This window comes from Eurosta solidaginis, chromosome 5 (assembly GCF_040869045.1).
Source record: "Eurosta solidaginis isolate ZX-2024a chromosome 5, ASM4086904v1, whole genome shotgun sequence".
Taxonomy (NCBI): domain Eukaryota; kingdom Metazoa; phylum Arthropoda; class Insecta; order Diptera; family Tephritidae; genus Eurosta; species Eurosta solidaginis.
Window position 1 is genome coordinate 41605330 of NC_090323.1, and position 17269 is coordinate 41622598.

General features: G+C 37.8%; 2 protein-coding genes across 2 annotated transcripts in view; one reads left to right on the forward strand and one right to left on the reverse strand.

Annotated features, from left to right (window-relative positions):
• Positions 1 to 14071, reverse strand: part of LOC137233967 (sulfotransferase 1 family member D1-like) — a 126280-nt gene extending 112209 nt beyond the window's left edge. The window contains exon 1 of the mRNA XM_067757541.1: positions 13931 to 14071. The gene's annotated coding sequence lies outside the window, so the exon portion shown is untranslated. The remainder of the gene's footprint in view (positions 1 to 13930) is intronic.
• Positions 2701 to 3365, forward strand: LOC137254149 (uncharacterized). The gene is made up of 3 exons (XM_067791884.1): positions 2701 to 2734; positions 2957 to 3163; positions 3233 to 3365. The coding sequence occupies exons 1-3, from the start codon at positions 2701 to 2703 to the stop codon at positions 3295 to 3297; spliced, it is 306 nt and encodes a 101-aa protein (XP_067647985.1). The 3' UTR covers positions 3298 to 3365.
• Positions 14072 to 17269: the final 3198 nt, after the last annotated feature.

Genomic DNA, 17269 nt, shown 5'->3' on the forward strand with positions numbered 1-17269 from the left:
AACCCACACCAAAAATCAACGAGACAACAATAGCTCCTCTAAAGGAGAACTGTGTTGTTCTGTTTTTTGCTTTCTTTACTTGCTTACAATATAGCAGATATTGTCACTCTCAGATACCTGACTTTATTGCCGAATGTCTAGGCTGACGCCGCAAATCTTGTGTGGTACAACATAAGTTGTTTTGTACTTTCTTGTAAAGGGGATCAGTTCAATTCATTCCGGGTTGACCACTGGGTCCCCAACTTCTTTCCCATTTAAAAGAAAAAAAAATGTAAGACCCGATAGCCTCTGAAGAGATTTAAGGCCCAGTTACATGTTGTTAATAACGCCGTATCTGTTAGATTGCAGAGTTTGGGTGAATTTTTCCTAAGCAAGGTGCGCGTACTAAGTTCAAGTCTGTTTTTGTAAGCGTGGTCCCCCTCGGCTGTGGTTCGGAAACTACTGCGATTACATTTCTGTCATTTAAAGCTTCTCTCTCGCCCTTGCAGCTACCGTTCGAAGTCGTCATAAAACATGTAGGTTCCGAACCGTCAATATATAAGAACAATTAAAACGAAGCTCAACGCAGATTGAAAGTGTAGCACGACGTAAATCTCCTCGGAGATAAAGCGACTTAGGTCGCAACTTTTATCTTTTAATTTTCCTCCCTCTTCTTTCTTCGCGCGTTTGCTAAGCTTAAGCTGTTTACACACCAAACAATTTAAATTAAATTTTTGTTTATTTAAATAGGTCAATGGCAATCAAAAATTTGCTAGAATAAACAAACAAAATTTCCTATCGAACAAGCTATGATTGACAAGGACATACATACGCCCTATGATATTTCGATGGATGCTGTCCATGTTGGAGAGTAGGAAAATACATTTGGAACAGGGAGGGACAACTGAATCAATTGTAGCCACAAGAGTATGCCCACAAGGAGGTGTGCTCTCCCCTCTCCTGTGGACACTGGTCATAGATGACCTCCTTTAGTTAATGAAAACCAATGGATTTGATACACAATGGTATGCAGGTGGCCTAGTTATTTGCATCACAGGTATGCATGAGGAAAAAATATCAGATCGCATGCAACAAGCCCTTCGCATCATAGAGAGATGGTCCGATACCAAAGGACTGCCTATCAATCCTAGCAAAAACCGTCCTAGTGCCTTTCTCCCGAAGAAGGAAAGCATCCATACCAGAATCATCCCTGGGTGGAAATAAAATACAATTCTCAATGGAGGCAAAATACCTAAGGCTCCTCACGTGGAATGCTCATTTGGATGCTATCCCAAACAAAGCGACAAAACATGGGGGATATCTCCAAAAATGGTATACTGGACATTTAATACTTTTGTTAGGCCAATAGTCACCTATGCTTCCCTAGTTTGGTGGCAGAAGGCCCCACATAGAACGGCAACAGCTAAACCGCTGATGCACTTAGTCTCCCTTCCCTATTCTGATAGAGAGAGAGGCAACACTAGGCGCACTAAGACTTTAAAATATTTTGGAGTTGCAGCCACCAAACATGATAGGGCCTATGATAGTAATAAGAAAATTCATAGAAAATTCCACATTACAACTGCATGACGTAATGTCTCCTAAGGTCAGAATCTCACGGAACTTTGAAGTGTCCACTGTGGACAGGACCCACTGGGAAACAGGGACTCCTTATAATGACCCTGACTCAGAGATCTGATTCACGAATGGGTCGAAATCGATCGAAGACGGAAGAACGGCAGCTGGTATTTATGGGCCGAACTTCAAGAAATCGATACCAATGTAGCATCCTATATTTCAGGCAGAAATCCATACAATAGAAGTCTGCGGTAGAGAATGTCTGCGGAGAGGCTCATCCTTGAAGAGCATCTACATTATGTCGGACAGCCAGGCGGCCCTGCATGCCTTGCAATCCTACACAGTTACATCTAAGCTAGTGGATGACTATATTTGAAAACCTTAATTTAAAGGTTTTTTTACTATGTTAGGTAATGCACATGCAGATTACCTAGCAGAGCAGGATGCTGTAGCAGCATTCTATGATACAGAGCCCTTTTGTGGACTGACAAGAGCACACACCAGGGAAACCATAAGTAACTGGGAAACAAAACAATTCAGACGTCACTGCATTGACTTCCCAGGGCAAAGACAGGCCAAACTGTTTATACTTCCAGCAGCGAAAGTATCAGCCAAACTCATTCATCTAAGCAGGGAGGAGCTAAGAACTCTCACTGGGTACTATACGGGATACTGTGGTCTACTTAGGTGATGTAAGTTAAATCTCGCCGATTCTCAAATTTGTCGTTTCTGTGAGCTGGAGGATGAAACGCCGGTTCACATTCTCTGCGAATGAGTATCTCTGGCAAGACAGATACTCTCCCATCTAGGTGGTGTGACTCTTAATTCCTATGTGATATGGAGTTAAAAGCCTGAAAAGGTACTCAGATACATCAAAAGCCTTCACATACAAAATTAGGCTGAAAAGTCGTCCACAATAGATCTGCACAAAGGTTGCAGTGCTTTCAGGCCCTGTAATAATAATAATAATAAACTTTTTAAAGAATTTAACACAATTCGGCTATTATTCAACAATTGACAGAAAAAACGTCATCGACTCAACACAGCTGCAACCTCAATTTAAACAATAAAATTGCATGCAAATTTCTCTATAAATTCATGTTAAACAAAGTAATTTAATTCATTTTTAACTTAGTTGTCAACATGAAGCTACTGATTTTAGCATCAATTTTATTTAGTGAGTACTTATTGAGTCATACAAAATAAATGCTTTCAAAACCAAAACTACTTAAATATTTTTCATTAGACGATATAATGTTCCTTATCTAGAATTTGCTCAGACTAATTTTTCTGAGTAAAAGGTAGTTATTTTGTTTGTGTAGCAAAAATACACCTTTTAATCAAAATTTCGAGCCAGAGAAGAAGGAACAATATTTCAATTCTTTTTGTACCTTTCCAGTACTTGCTGTGCTGCCTACAGATGCCTGCAACACCGCGCGCGATCGTGTACTTTGTGCACAAATCAATCGACACTGCATTGAGACTGAAACCCCCAGCCCAATTTCACTAGGTGCCTTAAAATCTGTGAATCAAGAGTGCGGTCGTCGTGTTGGTGAAAAATGGCTCGATTTGCCGCTATGTGATGTGGTGCGTGCAGTGTGCGAGCGTAAGTGACATTTTGTTTTGCTATAATTTTGTGCTTATCATTTTTTTTTGTTTTATTTAAATTTTACAGTTGCTATAATACATTGCAGTAATGTGACCTGTAGCGGTGTAAAAAAACTACTTGAAAAGAAATAAGTTAACCCTAAAAGGTCATCTCAACATGCATACGAGATCGCAGCATTTTCTTTATGCGTCATGCATTTATTTAATTTTTTCTTTTAATTCCAAATAATAAATACATTTATTTATCTATTTTTCTTCCATTTCATAAAATTTGTTTTGTTTTTCATTTCATTTTACAAGCGTAAGCGCAAATAAAGAAAAACACTTCTCCATGTAATTTGGGTTCACGTGTTGAATAATTTTAAAGAAATTACATGACCGCTAAAGCAATGCGAAGATGTTACAACAATAAGTTGAGCATAAAAGTGGATAATACAAGGAAAGGTCAAACGTGATGTAATAAAATTTTATTTTTACGATATTGTTATTGCAACACAATACAATAATAATGACCACGATAACAAGAACAAATGCGAGCAAGAGTTAATGTAGGTTAAAGTGGGGTATCATTGAGCCTTCTTAATTAAGTATTGGTACTCCTCGCTTAGTTTTAGAGAAAAGATGACGTATAGTTACTAACATAAATCCTCCTTAGATACAAGTGAGTCGCGATCCAAACACTTTCGCCTAGTTCTGGCAAAAGCTGGGCAATCAAGCATAAAGTAGCTCGATGATTTCACCTCATCATGAACCATACAGCTGGAGAAATATTGGATTTACAGTATATTGAGACATATCGCATGGATTCCCATTGAAGAGCGGCCTGTCAAAACCCCAAGGACCATTGATAGATGAGCTTAGTTAACTCAATCATTTCGGCAGACAAGAAGTGGTATCCGCGCAACGATTCCTGAGCTGGCTCAGGCCTATCTATGCAGGAGCAGACCGCAAGTGGCCAGCGAAGTCTCGAAATCCCTTCAGTCATCTTCATTCGGTTCAATTTTACCGATGTGTGCAGAGAAATCCGGTTGACAGTTTCTCGAGATTTCACTATGGCCCGAAACCCAGATAATCTTAATCATAAAATAGTTCAATGCAATCGCAAGCGAGGTAAGACACTCTCAGACCACCATCGATCACACTATAGTTGAACTCAGAGCCTTGATAGCCGCTTGGCTATGAGAGTAGGTGTTAAATTCCCTAAACGTAGTAGCACTGCATAGCATTTCATCCACCGCATCCTTAATCACAGCAACTTCCGCTTGGAAGACGCTGCAGTGATCAGCCAACATAGACTTGCGGCTTACATTTAGTTTTTGACAAAAGATCCCCACCAAGCTTTCCGTTCAGCTTCGACCCATCCGTGAACAAGTTAACTGGTCCCCTGCCCCAGGTGAGTTCCCTTCCCCATTCCTCTCCTCTCGGTGAAGGCCTGGGATGAACGTTGCATACGTTGCCATTATCGGCATACAAAATTCCGTCCTCTCAGTGATAAAGTCGAACCTGGAAAGAAGGTTAGAGTGCCCGAAGTCAGAAAGCCCATAGCCAATATTATGCATGTTTCGAGCACTAACTTGAATTCTAAATTTTGTATTTTAGGGGATTTTAACTTAAATAAAATCGTATGGAATTATCTTCCAGGTGAGAAAACTCTCATACCTACTAACGTCAATCAAGCTAGTGAAATGTACTTAGTTGATAATTTTTATAGTTTACAGTTAGTTCAAATCAATGATTTTGAAAATACGCTAGGTCAAATCCTCGATCTTATATTTGTTAGTAATGATCTTAATTATAATTTAATTCGTTCTCGCTGCCCGTTATCTAAACTGATAAACATCACGTACCATTGATATTGGAGATTAACTTTTATGAATTTGGAAATATTAAACTCAATAATGAAGTTGGTTTCAATTATAGCCGATGTGATTTTGCCTTGATCAATAATTTGATTTCAAATATTGACTGGCAGTCTCTTTTTAATAATCGCAATCTTTCAGACTGCTTTGACTAATTCAAAAGTAATATCTCGGAAATAATGAATATTAATATTCCTCGTTTCCCGGCAAGGGTTTACAAGTTGCCGTGGTATACCAAAAGCTTAAAGACTCTAAAAAATTTGCGTAATAAATATCATAAACTTTTTTAAAAAATCAGGAAGTCCGAACTCAAGCAACAATATCTGAATTACGCGAAGGAGTTTAATTGTCTTGATAAGTTTCTGTACAATCGATATATTCTCAATTTCGAAAATCATATCAAATCGAATCCTAAATCGTTTTGGAATTTCATTCGCTCCAAACAATCGGTTTCAACAATACCGTTGTCTGTGTCTTACAAGGGCAAGAATTCATCATCGTCTAGAGATTCAGCCAATTTGTTTGCAGAATTTTTTAAAGAAAACTTTGCTATTGATGATCTATGGAATGACGACGGGGATATGTTGAATGAGATAACGACTTGTTTCGACTTCTCCTCATTAGTTCTAGATATTGATGATATTATCTTAAGTATTCAGACGATCAAGAGCTCCAAGCAATGTGATTATCAAGAATTTTCATCTTTTTTCCTGAAGCAATGTGTAGCTTCCGTTGCGGAGCCCTTGTTGCATATATTTAATTTATCATTAAAGTCTGGTATCTTTTTGGATGAATGGAAAACTACTTTTATTCAACCTATTCATAAAAGTGGTAGTAAAATTGACGTTACAAACTATCGGCCAATATCGAAGATCCCCGTGATTTCAAAACTTTTTGAGAAAACGGTGATGTTTAAATTATCGTCCGCAGTTAAGCGTTATATTTGCCCATGTCACCATGGCTTTGTTCCGGGGCGTTCAACAGTAACTAATCTGGTCGTTTTTTCGAATTACTGCATCTCGTCTTTTACTCATGGTTGTCAAGTTGACTGTATATATACGGACATATCCAAAGCTTTTGACAGAGTTTCGCACAAAGCTCTCTTGGCTAAATTGCGAAAAATGGGTTTCCACTCAACATTTTTACAATGGATTTATTCATACTTATCCAATAGGATAAATTTTGTTGTTATTGACAACGTAAAGTCATCGCCTTATGTAGCAACCTCAGGTGTGCCCCAAGGTAGTATCCTTGGCCCACTTTTCTTTATTCTCTTTATCAATGATGTAAGTGCTTGTTTCAAGCAATGCAATTATCTCCTTTACGCTGATGATTTGAAAATTTTTTTCAGAATCAAGAACGAGTCTGATACTCTCATACTACAATCTGAGTTAAATAATTTTAATGAGTGGTGCTGTAAAAATAAGCTTGCGCTGAATGCCAACAAATGTTATTACATAACTTATTCCAAATTATGTAATAAATTGATTTCGTCTGACTATGTCTCTAATAAGCCGTTACTTAGGGTGAATAAAATTCGGGATTTAGGTGTTGTATTTGATTCGTCTTTTACATTCACCGAGCACTTAAATTTTATTATCCCCAAAGCATATTCCTTACTGGCCTTTATTAAAAGAAATGGATCCGAGTTTAAGGACCCATATACTAAAAAACTATTATATAATGCCTTTGTGCGGTCAAGGCTTGAGTATGGTTCCATAATATGGAGTTCTTATTATGAGGTGCACAATAAGAGAGTCGAACGTGTGCAAAAAATATTCATGAAGTACTGTTTATACGATATAAACTTCGATCTGCCTCTTCCTCCATATATCTCTAGGTGTAAGCTAATTAATCTTCACACATTAGAAAGTAGAAGATTAATTACATCTATAATGTTTATTTATGATATTTCCAATGGCAATATTGATTGCACGATACTGTTAGAGTCTTTGAACTTTTATGTTCCATCACGGACTTTGCGCCAATATAATATGTTTGTACTTGACCAGTTTAGATCTAATTACGCACTTAATGGCCCGATCACTCGCACTCTAATTGCTATTAACTCAATCAATAATAATTATTGTATTGATTTTGCGATATCTCGTCGAAGTTTTAAAAATATGTTATTTTCCATTTTAAATTAAGTTTACTGTAAATAAACCTTATGTTTAATAATGTTTAATATAGTCTGTAAGATTTTGTAAATCATAGACTGAATAAAGAAATATGAAATATGAAATATCACGAAGCCTGACCAATGACCGGGCTGCGGCCCCCTTTCCCGCAATACCTATTGTATGTATGTTCAGCATGACATTCAATGCCAAGTTAGGTGTTGTTCTAAGAGCGTTTTGACTACCATCTCATAAAGCCAGTGTACGACTTTTGGCGAAAGCCCACATCTCTTGCCGATAGCCCTACTGCGGCAGTACAAGGCAACTGCCGCCTTCCCTAAATATTAAGCCCTATCAGAAAGCACTAACGGCACCTCCCAACGAGGTAGTTCTAAAAGTGGGTATCTTATATCTCCTTGTAAAAGGAATTTGTTCCGTTTTTTCCGCCAGTCTATATGACACCAGCATCATGGTGTACAGCGGCTAAGGACTGGACCTACAGAACTTCTATAATTACTTGGAGTCGAAGATTACTCCAAAGTCCCTTACTGCGGGTGCGGTGTCCAATATAAAGACAACATCAGGCCAATAGAATCTTCTTATCTTTAGAATTAGGTGGCCTCTTTCGTTTGTTGTACGTTTTTGCTTATTTTTTTATCAATACCGTTCGTTTCTTTTGTATCTAAATGTACAGCAGCGAACAGAAAAATAGCATTGACAAAAAAAATTCAAATCAAATACGAATCTTGCCACCTTTATTTTGTTAAACTATAAATTATGGGGCTATAAAGCTTAATGCTCAAAAACATTCAGAGAACTCTAAATAAAAATTTCGATATTTTCGTAAATTTTTTTTTTAATTTTCGAAAACGTTTTTCAAATTGGTTTACAAAATGCATAGACGTTTTTTTAGAATATAAAAAAAAATAATGACGAAATATGATAAAAATTGTCACTGCTATTTTTCTGCTCGCTGATGTATGTCCATAAAATACATGTTGTTGCATTAGCCTGCGTTCACTTCTGTATTAGTGTAGTTTTCGAATCACTTTTACAATGAAAATGCCTTAGTCAAGTCTGCCCATAGTCAAAGGTACCCCTCTTTACCGGTAATAAATATGTACATACATAGATAGATAGACTTGTATGTTTGTTTATATTAAATTCCAAGTGCAATGTTCTCTTCCACGCCAACACATCGTCAGAGGTCACATCATAAAGATGGACCAGAGTGGCTGTCAAGTGCCTACTTCATTGGAAACTTGTGTAATTGGTTAGTGGAAAAGTTTAAGAAACGTTTATATAACAATTTTAAGTGTAAGGTTCTTGGAAATTCTTGTCGCGTTTACCTTGTTACCCTAATATATTTGTTTAATTCCATTATTTCTTTTGTTTGTGTTTTTACTGTTTAGTTTTGGCTGGACTCCGCATATCGGTTGGTTTTGTTGTTGCTCTAACGGCTTAGCTTTTCGTAGAGGCCGATTTGTATCCGTTCAGTGATGGGATTGTTGTGGGAACAAAAGTGCTTATCTCAAAAGTTTGGAGTCAGTGACATTTTTATGAACTTCTTGAATAATTGAATAAGGGAAAATACGTTTATTTTGCAAGACCAAGGTTGTTGTCATATAAGGAAACGAAATGCAAGATGGACCAGCACGTCCACACTCAGCTTATGAGCTCGAATGAAAGGGATTAGTGTCATCGGCGACTAATCATTGAGTAGAATGACAGTGATAAGAAGGTTACAAACTAAACGGAAGGCATAAATACGAATAGCTAGAATATACTAGAACTATCAGCAAGTCAGATTGTAAGGCCAATAGTCGCCTATGCTTCCCTAGTTTGGTGGCAGAAGGCCACGCAAAGAACGGCAACAGCAAAACTAAACAAAATGCATTTACTAGTTTGCATTGGCATAATGGGTGCGATGAGGACGTCCCGTGCTGATGCACTAAGTACTTTAGTGGGAATACCTGCCTTCCCTATTCGGATAGAGAAAGATTCAACACTAAGCACGCTATGGCTTCAAAATATTTGGGAGTTGAATCCAGGAAACCTGATACGAAATATGAAAGTAATAAGAAAGTTCATAGGAAATCCCACATTACAACTGCGTGACGTAATGTCCCCTAAGCTCAGAATCGCACGGAAATTTGAAGTGTCCACTGTGGGCAGGACCCACTGCGAAACAGGGAATCTCTATAATGACCCTGAATCAAATGTCTGGTTCACGGATGGATCGAAGTTCGATGATGGAAGAACGGGAGCTGGCATCTATGGGCCGAACTTCAAAATATCGATACCAAGGGGCAGGGAGGACTTAAGAAACTCTCACCTAAGCAAGTTAAATCTATCCGATACTCAAATTTGTCGTTTCGGTGAGCTGGACGATGAAAAGCCGGTTCCCATTATCTGCGAATGCGTCGCCCTGGTAAGGCAGAGATTCTGCCATCTAGCTGGTGTGACTCTTAATTCCTATGTGATATGGAGTAAAAAGCCTGAAGAGGTGCTTAGATACATCAAAGGCCTCCACATACAAAATTAGGCTGTAAGGTAATACAAAATAGATCTGCACCAAGGTCGAAGTGCTTTCAGGCCTAGTAACTGTAATAAGTCAGATTGTTTTATCAACCTGGTGACTTATACATGAAAGACGATTTTCTTTGATAGCCCAGCTTCTTAAACTTATTAAAACAGAAGCTTACGGTATACTGGATAATACGCTATTACACCAATGTTCCGCTACATATTTCCCTCAGTAGAACCTGTATTTGATAAGGCAATTCATTACTAACAAAGAGACTCAGATATCTGGGAGCAGACTTTCTCTCGACGTAAGTGTTGCATGCATGCTACCTGGCCTGATCTTACTTACGCTCTTTGGCTAGAGCCTTTTATTTCTTACTTGGATAAGAAATTTTTCAACTGCGGTAGAAGATGACACAAAAAGCGATAATTCGGATCGGAACAGTTAGGGGAGCTTAGAGTTAGCGGCCTAGATGAAGCGCCCTATCAAAGTAACGGGTAGTACTATGGTAAATGATACAGAGTTTGGGTGCCATGGTCGATTACATAGAGCTAGCGGTTAGCATCGGCCCATGAGACGGTGGCAGCAGGTCAAAGGCAGTTCGCTGGTAAGAACTTTTCCGAAAGCAATCCTCGATGCTATAAACAGAAATGTGGTTTTCTAATCCTTCGACTCGGTGAGGGCTGTAGTAGACAATTCGCGCTGTCCCAGCGATTAAAAGTTTTAGAAGATTTCCGCAGTAGGACATGTCTGTCGTAAGAGCGACTAAAATAAACAGACCCGCCAGTTGGAGGAGTCAAAAAATAAAATGGAGAGAAAGGCTTATGGGGGGTGATACGGGGGCGTACCATAGTCGTATGCGAAAAGGTTTTGCCGAGGGGTGTTTTTTCCGGGAGGGCATCAACGACAGTAACCAATGTAGAGATTGATCAAAGAATTCGTGCTCAGTCTTCAGAGGCAAGGCAGAAGGTGTTTTGAAATGGTGTATAAAGTTGTGATTTCTACGATATAAGAGACCAAAGGATATATCCCATGGTGTTGGAGTCGGACAACCTGTTGCAGCGTCGCAACTGGAACATATTTAAGGGAGTTTGGATGAAACCTGACGTTTTATAGCTCATTGAGGAGGTTCAATACTAAATCCTTCAAATAAGAAAGGAGGCAGAGGATACGCAGTACCCAGAGTTTGGAAAACTTCACTGTGGAATGGACAATATTTATCTACGCCTCAGGAATATAAGTCCCAAGGACAACTATCATAATATAGTAGAAACAGGTAAACATAAAGAGATCTCGATAGCCTAAAACTAGTAGGACAAAGAGTGGGCGGCGTAGGCATAATGGCAGAGGTATTTGAAGAGGACAAACAAGATGCTGGGAGCTTTACACCCCAAAACAGTAAAGTGGCATTGAGCAAACAATTACCAACTCTTGAGAAGAGTGTCTTTAGATTTAGAACTCATTTTGGACTCAAGACTGTTATAATTATACTTCATTGTATTTTACCCGTTCATATGGATTCGGGAGGGGCTCGGAGCCCGCGTGCATGTTTGCTCTATCCAGGCTTAGTCACTCAGATTGTCGGGGTTCTTGCTCCTTACGTCCTACCAAATACTTATATATAACAACATTATTTCATGCACATAATTGGACGAAACCAAAGGTGGAGCTACACCTACAGCAAAATAAATAACTTTTGCACTCAGCCTTTTTCATATATCTACGGACGGACAGACTAATATTGCATAAAACTAAAATAAAACGGACCGACTAATGAACAAAAAATTTCAGACAACAAGGAATATTTATTTTTATAATAAATATAAGTACTTTGCTGGCAAATTTAACCGGTTAGATGAGTTTCTACACAAGAATTACATTCACTGTGCTGAGCGCAGCATTAAAAGTAATCCGAACTATTTCTGGACCTTTATAAAATCCAGACGGTCTCGTTCTTTTATTCCCACGAGGTAGCTAATCTGTTTGCTGATTTTTTTAAGTCAAACTTTTCTACCTATGAGGATTCCTCTTCTGCAAACTTTTCTTCGAACTTTAGCTCTTACCTAAATTTTGGTTCTCTTGTATTATCTGTTGAGGATATAGAGATGGGTCTGACTTCACTGAAGCCTTCGTCTGAGACCGACGTTGATGGCCTATCGGCGATTTTGCTAAAGAAATGCCCAGCTCTCATCGAACCTCTTGAAATAATGTTTAATTTATCTCTTTCATCAGGTACTTTCATTAATGATTGAAAAGTAGCACACATAGTTCCGATTTTGAAATCTGGTAAAAAGAATGATGTTCGGAACTATAGACCCATCTCGAAGCTCTCTTCCGTTTCAAAACTTTTTGAGTGCATCGTAAAAGACAAATTGTTCTTTGCAACCAAGTCGCTTATTTGTCATAATCAGCATGGCTTTGTACCAGGGCGGTCCACAGCCACGAACTTAGCTGTGTTCACCGACTAATGCAATACTGCCTTTTCGGCTGGATTCCAGGTTGACTGTGTATATACAGACTTTTCAAAAGCCTTTGATAAAGTTTCTCATATAGTACTACTTAAAAAACTAGCATTTATGGGCTTCCATTCCAGCTTTTTGGAGTGGATAAAATCTTATCTCACTGATAGACGTTGTGTTGTTACCATTGATGGTGTGTTCTCACAACCTTTCATTGCCTCTTCTGGGGTACCGCAAGGGAGCGTCTTAGGCCCTCTACTATTTGTTCTGTTCACCAATGACATTAGTAGCTGCTTTTCCTTCGCAAATTTTTTACTTTATGCCGATGACCTCAAAATATTCGCCAAAGTCCAAGATGCCTCTGATGAAGCAAAGCTTCAATGCGATATCAACGCTGTTCATTCATGGTGTCTTCGTTTTCGTCTCCCTTTAAACATAAAGAAATGTTTTAAAATGACATTTGCTAAAATTTTGCATTTTCGAAGTACGTCCTACCACATTTCTAATACTGTCCTTCAGAATGTTGTCGAAGTAAAGGACCTAGGAGTTTTTTTTGACCCGAAACTATCTTTTAACAAACATGTTGATTTCATCATTGCGAAGGCCTACTCTGTTCTAGGCTTTATTCGTCGGAACTGCACCAAGTTCTCAGACCCTTATACTCTTAATATGTTGTATATAACTTTTGTTCGCTCAAACCTTGAATATGCAGTTTTTGTCTGAGGCCGTATAACCAGATATCAATAAAAAGAATAGAACGTATTCAAAAGGTGTTCATTAATTTCGGTTTACGGTCCCTCAAATTTGATACTCCCATTCCACCCTATGCATCCCGTATTATGCTACTTGACCTACAATCTCTCGAAACCCGTAGGTCAATCTTATCTTTGACTTTCATGTTTAATGTTATTCATGGTACGATAGATTTCCCTTATCTTCTGGAAAGGATTACTTTTAACATTCCAAGGCGAAATCTTCGCGTCACCTATCCTTTTTACTGGAAAAAAGTCAAAACTAAATTTGCCAGTAATGCTCCTCTTGCAAGATCTATGCGCGAATTTAATATTCTATCTCAGAGTATTTCCCTTGATTTTTCCTTGGGAAACAAGCTTTTTTGAATATTTTAATCTCTTATTTTAAGCAGGTATGTTTCATTTTGTAACCTACACCATGGTTATTAGTCTGTAAGAAATGTTCTTTCATAGTCAGTATTGAATAAATATAAATAAAAAATAAACCAACAACTACATTTGACTCACAAGACTTTCATTGATCTCTAAGACTTTATTCATATTAAATACTAACATCAACATTACTCATTCATAGAAAGCTGAGAAAAGAAAACTTTAGGTATATTACAATCATAACCTATGATACCTAGGTAATGATTTTGTCTTTTCATAGACAAGGGATAGTAGATCAAAAACCAATTTGTACATATGTATGTTTGTAATAACGAGCTACAATTCAAATCTAAACTACCTGCTTATATGCAGGAACAATATTCCCTTACTTAGAGCATTTTATACTTTACTATCTTAAGTATTCATTGATAACTTAAATGTTTTCTCTTAAAAAAATTGTCTTGTTTTTTTTTTTTGTTTTTACATAATAAAATTTTGTTTTACATGAACGCAAATTTCCTTAAGCGGAATTCATAGGGGGGCCAAAGAGTGCATAAGTAACCGCAAAGAGCAAATTCATTCAGTTTTTTTTTTTTTTTTTTTTTTGAGTCTAACTTGATAGTTCATGTGTATGATACTTAAACAAAAAAAATATTGATTAAGCACTTTAACTTACATTTTGATGAGCTCCTCCATCGATTTTTGCGCAAACAGCAACCAGTTATAGCTTTACATGTTTTTTTGTTTTTTTTTTTCTTATTTAATGTAAAGGTTTTTTTTTTTTTGTTTTGTATGACATTAACTGTAAAATACGTATGATTGCTCAAATTTTTGGTGCTCGCTCTATATAACTTTATTTAGATGTTTTTTCCTCCTTTTTTCTCTTTCTTTCAATAAAATTCATTTATGATTTAAAACTAAAACGAATTATCGATGTAAACGATATTTAATAGAATATTAATGAAATTCTAAAACAACTTTTGAACATTTACATATTTAAATTTGGAACATTCCATATGGAAAATTTAGAGTTTCTCGAACATATTGAAACCAAGTTTTAATAGTAGCACTAAAATCAACTAAATTTCTTACTGTATATTTTTGATATTTTTATTCGTATTATATTATATATTGTTTATTCCTTTCCTTAATGAAAGCTTAGCTTGGCAGTTCATAGGAGCATAGAGCATGTGTCTTTCTTCGCTCATGAAATTAAACCGGTTGCCTTTAACAATTTGACAACATTTCTACTGCTGCTACGAGAATTTTTCGTAGTTTCAGAATTTTCTTGGGATCACACTTTTATCACACTTTATCCAAGCTCTTAATGCAGATGCTGCTCGCAATAGTTGAAGTTCCCTGATGGATTATCAAATGCTCGATGCACGTGTCCAGTCTTAGGATCATCAACTCAGAATTTTCTTTACAGTCGAATAATTTTACAGACCGCGAAAATATATGTATTGCGACAAAGCAATAACTTTACTAAAAACTCTTACTTTTAACAAATGTACGCACTACGTAAGATTTTTATAAAAACTTGAGATTTTAAAAATTATATATTTGATCGTGAGCCTAGCTCCAAAAAATACTTCTGCTCCCAGCGGATACTCAATCGAAAAGACAGAGGAATTTTGACAGCTTCATAAGCACTCTCTCGCCCATTTTCTTCGACCAGTGTTGGGTAGTGGTGACAATATATTCTTATAGATATAAAAGAAAAATCCTAAGCTATGTGACAGACTACAACCGTAATTAGCTTCAGGCTTTATGAACAAGGGGAAATAAAAAGATTACCCATCACAAGACTTCTAGGACTAGTGACATAGCGCTCTAGCAATTGGGCGGGAAATCTACCAGACTATAATCTTGCCATTATTGGCAAATCGGCTAAGGTATTTTCCTAAGTGAGGTATCTTTAAATGTGGAACTAAGCACAAACTTCTGGGCAACTGCAACGAGGCTCAGTGTGCAGACCACACGGCCATAGTACTATAGCGTCGATAATTAAAGGACGAACAGACTACCTAATTCCCTATCTGCGCTTCGAGGGGACTTTTAAAGCCACAATAGAGGTGGATGGTTGGCGCAGCGGGGCTCAAATGGTGGACGGGGCGATACATGTGTACACAGATGGTTCCAAAGTAGTGGAAGGAGAAGGGTCTGCTGTATACTGTACTGATCCGGAAGTAAACAGAACCAACGCTGTAGCGTTTTCCAAACGGAAGTATTAGCCGTAACCAAAGCAGTAGAAATACTGGAAGAGAATAGCTTAAACTGCAGCCGTGTTTGACAGCCAATTAGCAATTCAGGTAATAATTTCGTATAGAACAGAATCTAAAAGTGCGTTAGAGTCGACTAAACGGGAAAGGCGTGGGTTCAAGGGCGGGGCTGTAAAATGTCGAAGATTATATGCAGGTTTTATAACCTTAGACTAACAAAGTTGATCTATCATTAAAAAGATATAACTGTAGACCCAAAAAGGGTATTCTGACTGGAGACTGTCTTCTGGCGTCTCACATGCCTTTAAACTAGGCTTGGTCAGTGATAACAGATGTAGGAAGTGCGGGTGGAGGTGGAAAAGATAACGCACGTTTTGTGCTCGTGCTCTGCGCTTGCCAGACTAAGGCTACAGCTATTAGCTATTAGGAGTGATACAGCTATCAGATCTAGAAGCAGCAAGTGGCATAGGTCCTAGAAAGCTTCTAGTATTTGCGGAGGGCGGAGTTGTTTTATAACATAGGTCCTGGTTTTTGACAGGGGTTTTCAGTTTGGTCGTTAAATAAACTTCTGGTAACACTACGAACTTATTCAGTCTATGTGAGCTCCTCATGGAACGGCCAGTTCAACCTAACGCTATGGGCATGATACATATACTGAATGCAACCAAGGCTTTTTCACCAAACGCAGTACAGTTTTATGGAGAATAAGCCCATCAACTTTAAAGGGAAGTTTTTCCAGAAGTCAGATGTCGATTCAGCTGCTAGAGCACACCTTACTCTGAATCGTGATGCTAGAGAAATACGATATGATAGCTTTCAAATTACTTACTTACTTAATTGGCGCTTAACCGTTTAAACGGTTATGCCTGTGCAATAAGGCGCTTCTTTTCTCTTCCAACCGGTGCCAATTGGTCACACCATGGAATTTTAAATCGTTTTCCACCTGGTCCTTCCAGCGGAGGGGGGCCGCCCTCTACCTCTGCTTCCATAGCCGGGTTCCGATAGAAACTCTTTCTGGCCGGAGCTTTCAAATTACATACCTATTCACTCAATAAAGAGGAATGACCCATAAATGCTCAGCTGTTTCTTGGGTTTATCTCGTCTTGCGCATGGCATACTCATTTAAAATCAAAGAGCATACAAGACAGGGCAATAAGCGTAGCAACTACGTTAGAATCGCACTCAAACACCAATTAATGAAGCTTTTGTGCAACCTTGACAAAGTACAAGCTCAAATCCACTTGAGCAAATAAACATCAGAAATGCAAGAGAACAATAAAACAACAAAGAGTAAATAATTTATCTGTATGTATATCCGGCATAATGAAAAAAAATTTAAAACAACAATAATTAGTAGTCATAATACAATCAGCTGTTTGAATAGTCTGCCTACTAACTAATGAATAGGCTCTATGAAACAGAATGATCAACATTATAATCGTATTATTATGACACTTCTGTCTGGTATTAGTTAAAAACTAAAAATCACTTTACTTGAGTGTGTCAACAATCAGACAAGTTTTATAAAAACCGGTAGCGAAGAGAGTTAGGTACGGCGGATCAGCTGTGATAAAAAAGCTCTCTATATAAAAATAAAACTGATGTGTATGGAATGAAAGCTTTTCATAGTCTGTTTGTCAGCTGTTGGTGTATTAACAGTGCTTCGCCCCATTCAATGGACACTTTTTGGCTGATCATTACTCTCTCCCCGCTCTCCCTAACTCAATTCAACTCATTCAAGCTCAGTTGTTTTACCATTGATGCGAGTGTAAACAAAAGATAAATAATATAAC

What these genes read in the sequence shown, in the direction of transcription:
- LOC137254149 (XM_067791884.1), top strand. Translation starts at nt 2,701, where the DNA reads ATGAAGCTACTGATTTTAGCATCAATTTTATTTA. An exon ending in TTTAGCATCAATTTTATTTA is followed by an intron (nt 2,735 to 2,956) that starts GTGAGTACTTAT and finishes GTACCTTTCCAG; the next exon opens with TACTTGCTGTGCTGCCTACA. An exon ending in GGTGCGTGCAGTGTGCGAGC is followed by an intron (nt 3,164 to 3,232) that starts GTAAGTGACATT and finishes TAAATTTTACAG; the next exon opens with TTGCTATAATACATTGCAGT.